This window comes from Phascolarctos cinereus, unplaced genomic scaffold (genome assembly GCF_003287225.1).
Source record: "Phascolarctos cinereus isolate Bilbo 61053 unplaced genomic scaffold, phaCin_HiC Scaffold_726;HRSCAF=1367, whole genome shotgun sequence".
Lineage (NCBI taxonomy): Eukaryota > Metazoa > Chordata > Mammalia > Diprotodontia > Phascolarctidae > Phascolarctos > Phascolarctos cinereus.
Window position 1 is genome coordinate 199020735 of NW_027556098.1, and position 7978 is coordinate 199028712.

General features: G+C 36.8%; 1 protein-coding gene across 7 annotated transcripts; it reads left to right on the forward strand.

Annotated features, from left to right (window-relative positions):
• The first annotated feature begins 38 nt into the window (after positions 1-38).
• On the forward strand, positions 39-7634 carry LOC110201728 (small ribosomal subunit protein eS4-like). Of its 7 annotated transcripts, none has more exons than XM_020977556.2 (3): positions 39-146; positions 233-402; positions 6298-7634. In XM_020977556.2, the coding sequence occupies exons 1-3, from the start codon at positions 81-83 to the stop codon at positions 7100-7102; spliced, it is 1041 nt and encodes a 346-aa protein (XP_020833215.1). In that variant the 5' UTR covers positions 39-80; the 3' UTR covers positions 7103-7634. The 7 variants fall into 7 exon arrangements, with proteins under 7 accessions (XP_020833215.1, XP_020833220.1, XP_020833216.1 ...); XM_020977560.2 differs by lacking the exon at positions 39-146 and adding an exon at positions 3780-3974 and having other exon boundaries at positions 311-402; XM_020977561.2 differs by lacking the exon at positions 233-402 and having other exon boundaries at positions 101-146.
• The last annotated feature ends 344 nt before the right edge of the window (positions 7635-7978 follow it).

Below are 7978 nucleotides of genomic sequence, written 5' to 3' on the forward strand. Positions count from 1 at the left end.
CCCTGTGCGTCACGCTGTCCTGCCACCTCAGGCCTCTTCCGGAGGTCCTACGTGAGCGACGCCTGGCGGGTATATTAAGGATGCCCCGGAAGGCGTGGCTGAGAGAGCGGAAGTTCTCAGACGTCCTCGTGGCTGTCTGCGGAGAGGTAGGTGCTGATTTTCGGAGTGTCTTTCCTACTGTGTTTACGTTTGACAACCACCGATCAACTTAACTTTAGTCTCTTATTATCAGGTGAGGCATTTCTGTAGTGACCCACTTCTTTGCGCCTTGTGTGGACCGAGGCCGCGTGGCCGTTTTGGGTGGAGAACCGGCTGGGCTTCAACTCTGCTCAAGACTGCGCCCGGGCCTTCTGAGAACTCGCGAGACCCGAGACTTGTTCCCGCCGGTGCCCTTGATTCCAGGTGTTGATTTGCCGGGCGAGAGGTTTGGGGGACCCTAATCTCTGCTTGTGTGGTGGGCCTGGGGTTCGCAGTTATCTTGCTCTCTCTGTCTTGAAGGTACTACCTTAGGAGGCCAGATGAAAGTGGAAGAGTGGTAGTGCCACCCTCCATGATAAGGACACGTGGCCTGAAAGGCTCAATAGCTTGCCCCTCCCGCCAAAAAAAAAAAAAACAACAACCCAGAAAACTATCGTTGATTTTTCTTAACTATATTGTTGCAGTCGGAGTCATCTGATGAGATGTTTTTGTTTTACAAAGATGTAAATTTAGGTCCAGAAAAGTGAAATGATAACGAGTGTATGGAAGAACTCGTTTTGAAATACTGATCTCTAGACTGTGAACTCCACAAGGATTCCTTTCACTAGGCTGCCACTGTGGACTTTTTAATTCAATTTAACATACCTTTTAAAGTGGCCTATCATGTGTATCCGGGGATACAAAAATACACACCCTACAAGGGCTCTTGCCTTTCAGGAACTTATTTACTAGAGGGGTCCAACAGTATGATTATAAGTAAGACATAACATGTGACAATCGAGAGCCACTAAATAAGAGGGTTCAAGAAAGTCTCGTACATGAACCTAGCATTTGAGACATGTGCTTTGAAGGAAGCTGTGGATTTTATAAATGATGGGTGAGGAATATGTCCAGATGTGTTGGACTGCCTTGCACAGAAGCATTGCTGTAGAAGATGGAATGTCGTTTTGAGGAAGGGCTAGTGCCTGAAGACAAGTAAAATGAAATGAATAGAGAGGTAGATGGGGGATTTAAAATTCTATGCAAAGAATTTTGTATTTTGTTTTTTAGCAGTAGGGAAGACTTTTGAATAGGGGAGTAATATGTTCAGATCTATGTTTGAGGAATATTTAAAAAGGACAGCTTGCATTACTTTATGGGAATAACGAATATGACATTTAGTATTCAGTGTAGTCTTTATTTTAATTGAACTTCAAAGTGTATCCTTTTTAAAATAGTTTTGGACTTGATAAATAATTCCTGTTGCTTTATCCCATATGTTCTATGATTTTATGAATACTTAAGGATTTAAATTGAAAAGTGAAAGGCAACTGTACTAAGAAATGTTGTATAGTAGTACTAAAGTTCTTTTGTTCATATAATGTTATACACAGGAGACAATAATTATATTCCGATTAATGTAGTATGACAGTAAATTAAGCTATTACATTTTCTCCAGAGATTCACTTTAATTATCTGCACTTTTTTTTAAGATGGGGTTTTTGTTATATTCAACATAGGATGGGAGCAGCTAGAGGGTGTGGTGGATAGAGCACAGTCCCTGGAGTCAGAAGGAATAGAGTTCAAATCTGGCCTTAGACACTTAGCTGCATCACTTAACCCCATTGCCTAGCCAAAAACAAAAAAAACCATAGGATCAGAGTATTTTTCCTTAAACATATACAAGACTTATAAGGCTTTAAAATTTCTAATGTTTTGTTCATTCCTTACCAACATGGACCTTTGATATTATACCTATCAAATGAAAACTTCAAAATGCTCAAAATATTTATTTGGCATATCTTGATAATACCAGGTAACAATATAAAATTAATTTCTGGGGAAACTTCATTGTTTTTATTTTTGACCTTTCATTGATATCTTGCTTTTATATCACCTTCATTTTCCAGTATAATATCCCTCACCTATCCAGGGAGCCATGTTGTATGACAAAAATTTTTAAAAAGGGGAAGCAATTCAGTAAACTAAGGTACTCTCAACTCTGACAGTGTATGCTCTATGTTTTACTTCCATGCCCCCCACCTTTGCAAAGAATATTACAACTTTATTTGCCCTTAAGAACAAATTTTTGTTTTGGTCAGTATTTTGAGGTAAAACTATTCACAAACAAAAAAAAAAGTTAATATTTTTTTCTTCTTGATGTCCTTACCCTTGATCTTATATAAAACTTCATTATAAATCTATTCTTTGGAAGAAGACACTTTACTAACAGTCAAAATATTAATACTGTAGTCTCTTTTTAGGCACCAGTCTGCCAGAAACAAATTGTATCAATTAGCATTATTCCAAATCCAAATGGTTCTAGCTTAAAGAACTTTCCAAACTGACATAATGCTCCCCTGCCCCCTGAACATCTTATTCTTAAAAGACAATTTGAGGTGACATTTATAAGAATCTTGGATAAAAGGTCTCAGCATATTCAAAGAGTTTAACTCTTTCCTCTGTCCAGTATAATAATTTCTGCTACTGGGGTCCATGAACTTTTGTTAGTGAATTCATTTTATAAGATCTTTTAACTTGGATTGGAAAAATACTTTCATAACCTTCTAAATAAATATATCATTAGGTTTTCTTTGTAACTTTTATTTTATGTGTTCAGACATTTTAAGAAGGGCTCCACCTGACTAGCCGTGGAGTCTTGTACACAAAAATTAAGACTCCAGAATAACAACAGGTCACCTTATCTTCTAAATACTCAGCTCCATTCTAAACTTCTTGCAGAGGAGCCAGTGGGACTTTGTGGAAGTCCTGCCCTGATCCCTTCAAAATATGAAAGGGAATTAGTTTATCTTCATTGTGAAGCCTTTTTTTTTCTTTTGAGTTTGGTTACCATTCATAACCTGTTTTTCCTAGGCTTTAACTTTTGTTCTTGACCTTCTACAAACTTTACTAAAGGATAAAAGTCTGAAAAAGACTTTAGGCTAGAGAAATATTTGTTGATATTTGGAGTTAAACTAAAAAGGAGGCTTTAAAAATGCTTCCACACTCTACAACCTACCCCTCTTCCCATCCTTTTAGTCATCTAGATTACAACCTCAATATTAACTTCAGTTCCAAGTAAATATAGTGAGGATGTATGTTCAAAGTCATGTCCGTCCACGTCCCCACCCCCACAGGAATGTATGTTTAATCAAAAAGCTCGGAGATAATTTGTTTGGATTACTAGGTAGCCAACCAGCTGGTGTTTTTGCTTAGACTCTTCAATATGTTCTTCACATTTTGTATCTAAAGTCATGTTCCTAATGTATAATACTCCTTTCATTACTATCCTGCTCAAAACAACTTCTTGGGACCTTAGTTTCTTCATGTAAAATGGAGAGATTTGGGGTAGATGGCCTAAGATTCCCTCCCAGCTCTGGTGTGTGATCCTATGAATGCCACTCTCTCACTGTGGGCATTTAGGATTAAATATTTGCATTCTTTATTTTAGCATTCAAAGATATCTGCAATTTGACTGTAGTAAAACTTTTAGCTTTATTTCATGCTTTCATCCTTTACACATTTTACACTGTGGCCAGACTAGACTACTAGCCATTTCCTGATCTATTATTATGTACTCTTTTCTATGTCTATTTCTGCAGACTCTCCAGTGGCACAAAATGAACTTCCCACGTGGCTAGCTGCTGAAATCTCACATATTCAGAACTGAAGGGGACCTTGGATGTCATCTACTCTGACCTCCTCACTTTGTACTTGAAAATAGAGCCCCTGGAAACTACAAGACTTGTCCACATTCACACTAGTAGTAACTGTCAGATTGTGGACTTGGAACCAAGGTCCTTTGACCCCAAATTTATCATTTTTTCTGGTATCCCAGTTACCATATCCATTAATAATAGTAGTAGCTAACATTTATATTATCCTTGTAAGGTTTGAATGTATTAACTAAGTTTATCACCATAACTGTGGTGTAGTAATTATCCCTGTTTCACAGATGAGGAAACTGAGGCTTAAGGGGGGTTAAGTGATTTGCACAGGATCCCACAAACTAGTGAGGTTCTGATTCAGAATTCAAATTCAGGCATACCTGACCCCAAGTCCAACACTATTGCACTATCTAAGCTGCCCCTTCCCTGTTCCTCTCTTGATTCTTTCCAAAGCCTCAACCCTATATGTTTGACTTATACACTTATTTTCTAATTTGTATTATAGTTATTTGCATACCTAACCACTTTATTAGATTTTGTTTTCATTTGTAACCCCTGGTACCTTGCACACAGAAGGCACTTAATGTGTGTAGGATTGGTTTGGATTGAATTAAATTGATTTAAATTTGACTGATATCTGAAGCTAAAATATCCTTGATTCATAAGTAAATCATAGAATTTTCCATCTTGTAGCATATATAATCCAAACCCTACTGTTTATCGAACCTAAATGCATGCTACAGATTATTATCACAGAAAAATAGGGGAATAATGATGAAAAACTCTCCAATATAGCCACTGACAGAAGAATTGATATAAGATTAAAAATACAGTAAGGGTATATTCTTAACAATGGAATTATTAGGTCAAAGGATATAATTATTTTTGTAACTTCTGTAGACCTGCCAGGTGGATTTCTAATAAGATTGTATTTGTTTTCTTACTTTAATTTTTGCCATTTGGGGATAGCTTGGGGTTTTATTTTGCATCTTTTTAATTAATGAGGCTAAGCATTTTTTTCAAGTGATCATCAGTAATCTAACCTCTGAAGTCCCTACCAGTTTATAAGCCTATGATGCAGAGTCTGTTAGCTCTTCTGAAAAGTTAACTGTCCCATAACCATTATCCATTGTGAACTTGGAGTTATCTCTATGAATTTTTTTTTCCTTCTTTTGACTAGGCAGTGGGGTTAAGTGACTTGCCCTGGGGTCACACAGCTAGTAAGTGTCATGTGAGGCTGGATTTGAACTCAGATTTTCCTGACTCCAAGGCTGGAGCTCTATCCACTGTGCCACCTAGCTGCCCCCATCTCTGAATTTATAACCATTCCTTATGTTTAAATTTTTCTTAGCATAAATATTTTTAAGTTTTTTTCCGTTCATTATGTTTTTATTGTATAGAAATTTGTTTTAATATAATAGTTTTATCATTAATTTGTTCTAATCTTTTAGTTTGTTTTGTAGAAAAAAGTAATTTCCCCTCTGTAATAGAGTTAAAATATATCGTTCTCCTAAATTTTTACTGGTTTTTTTTTGTCATCCAGCTGCAATTCATTGATATATACTATGTGAGATATATAGCTCAGCAAAGCAATTGCTAGCCAGTTTTCCCTAACACGTGCTAAATAAATCCTTTTCCTAGTTTTATACTATAACATTTCTATAACTTTATCAAACACTAATATTTTGTGTACATTTGATTGAAGTCTGGTATATGATATAGTTCTTTGTTTTATTTTATTTTTCACCTACAATCAACAAGATATTTTGATGATAACCACTTCTGTAATTTATTTTAAAGTCTGAAAATGCAATACCATTGTCATTTGTTTTTACCCCAGTGTGTCCTTTGATATTCTTTTTTTTCCCCTCATATATTTTCTTGATGATTTTATCCATTCTTTAAGAAACCCCTTGATACTTTGGTATTGCTTTTAATGTATGAATTAATGTGAAAGTTGTCATTTTTACTGTATTAATTTAATTCATCAGTGAATATTAAATGTCCCTGTTAGGTTTAACTTTATTTCAGTTGTTTTTTATAATTGTCCTGTTTTGTTTCATATTATTATATGCTATTATGTATTTTCCTGATTTCATTTTGTTGTCTCAGATTTTTTTGATTGAAACAGTTGGATTTTAGATGTACTAGAAGGGAGATTGATAGGAATCAGGTAATAAGCATTAATTAAGAATCTGCTGTTTGTCACATGCTGGTCCCAAGTGGAAGGAGACAGATCTCTGTTAATAGTAATGTTTCATCTTGATATTTTTGAATAATCTGTGTTATTTAGGGATTATTTGTTCTTGGTTTGAAAGAATAATCCTGGGAATTCCATCTAAGCTGTGTGTGTGTGTGGGTGGGGGGGTAGTAGTATTCTTTGATGGTTTGTCTTGTTTCTTCCTCTGAGGTTGGTCTAATTGTTAATTTCCTATTAATGGCCTTTCCCTAGGCCCAGCACAGCCATGGCTCGTGGTCCCAAGAAGCACCTGAAGCGTGTGGCAGCCCCAAAGCATTGGATGCTTGATAAGTTGACAGGAGTGTTTGCTCCTAGACCCTCCACAGGCCCCCATAAGCTGAGGGAGTGCCTCCCCCTCATCATCTTCCTTAGAAATAGACTCAAGTATGCCCTGACGGGAGATGAGGTAAAGAAGATCTGTATGCAGCGGTTCATCAAGATTGATGGCAAAGTCCGCACTGACATTACCTACCCTGCTGGCTTTATGGATGTCATCAGCATCGATAAGACAGGAGAACATTTCCGTCTGGTATATGACACCAAGGGCCGTTTTGCTGTTCATCGCATCACGGCTGAAGAGGCAAAATATAAATTGTGCAAAGTGAGAAAGATCTTTGTGGCTACAAAAGGGATCCCTCATCTGGTGACCCATGATGCCCGTACGATCCGTTATCCAGATCCTCTAATCAAAGTGAATGACACCGTCCAGATTGATTTAGAGACTGGCAAGATCACTGAATTCATCAAATTTGATACTGGCAACCTATGTATGGTGACTGGTGGTGCTAACCTGGGTCGAATTGGTGTGATCACCAACAGGGAGAGGCATCCAGGCTCTTTTGATGTTGTCCATGTGAAGGATGCCAATGGCAATAGCTTTGCCACTAGGCTTTCAAATATTTTCGTTATTGGCAAAGGTAACAAGCCTTGGATTTCTCTACCCCGTGGAAAAGGTATCCGTCTCACCATTGCTGAAGAAAGAGATAAGAGATTGGCAGCCAAACAGAGCAGTGGATAAATGAAGATGAGGACTAGTGGAATATGTGATCAGATAAAGCTGTTACAGCATGGAAAAAATTTCCTTTTGTCAATTTTGGTAGTTGATACTGTTGTAGGTAGTCATCTGTTTCATTTATGTTGTCTGATTTATTGGAATATAGCTCTGTGGACTGGTTTTATTTAGTAGTTTACATTTTCTTGGTCAACTTTTGGTTTATTCTAGTTTAATAAAACAGCATATATTATTTCTTCCTTTTATAATTTGTTGGCTTTTACAGGCTAGACTGAGATTAATATTTGTGAGTGTTCTATATGCATTTGAAAAGAATGCTTATTCTCTGCTTATCCTGTTTAGTTCTCTTCATATAACTCGTAATTCTAATGTATTTAAGTAAGTTCAGATCAAATATTTACTGTTAACCTCATTTGGGTTTATCCTTCTGATGATTGAATGTTGACATCTATTATATTTGTCTTTTTTCTTATATCACTGTTATACTTTTCTTAATTTAGTAGATGTGTTTGTCTCAAATAAAATGAGAATTACTGCATACTTGTTAATGTTTTCTGTCACAACTTTATCAAATTCTTTTTGTGCTTCTTCAGAGAGCATCTAATAACTAACCAATCAAAAAAGATGTGTCAGGAACTGTGCCAATAAGCACTGGGAATACAAACACAAGTGATCAAAAAAGAAAAAAAACCTGTCCTTAAGGAGGAGCTTACATTCTAATAGGGGAAGACAACATACATACATAAGAGAACTAGAAAAGCTGCAGGGTAGGATGGTAGTGCTGGGAAGGGGGGAAGACACCTATGGGGCATAAAAGTAAAGGCCAGACAGGAGCACATCAGGGAGGAGGAATGGCGGCTCTGAGAGGAATTGATCAATGAG

What these genes read in the sequence shown, in the direction of transcription:
- LOC110201728 (XM_020977556.2), top strand. Translation starts at nt 81, where the DNA reads ATGCCCCGGAAGGCGTGGCTGAGAGAGCGGAAGTTCTCAGACGTCCTC. An exon ending in TCGTGGCTGTCTGCGGAGAG is followed by an intron (nt 147 to 232) that starts GTAGGTGCTGAT and finishes TCTTATTATCAG; the next exon opens with GTGAGGCATTTCTGTAGTGA. An exon ending in GCCGGTGCCCTTGATTCCAG is followed by an intron (nt 403 to 6,297) that starts GTGTTGATTTGC and finishes GCCTTTCCCTAG; the next exon opens with GCCCAGCACAGCCATGGCTC.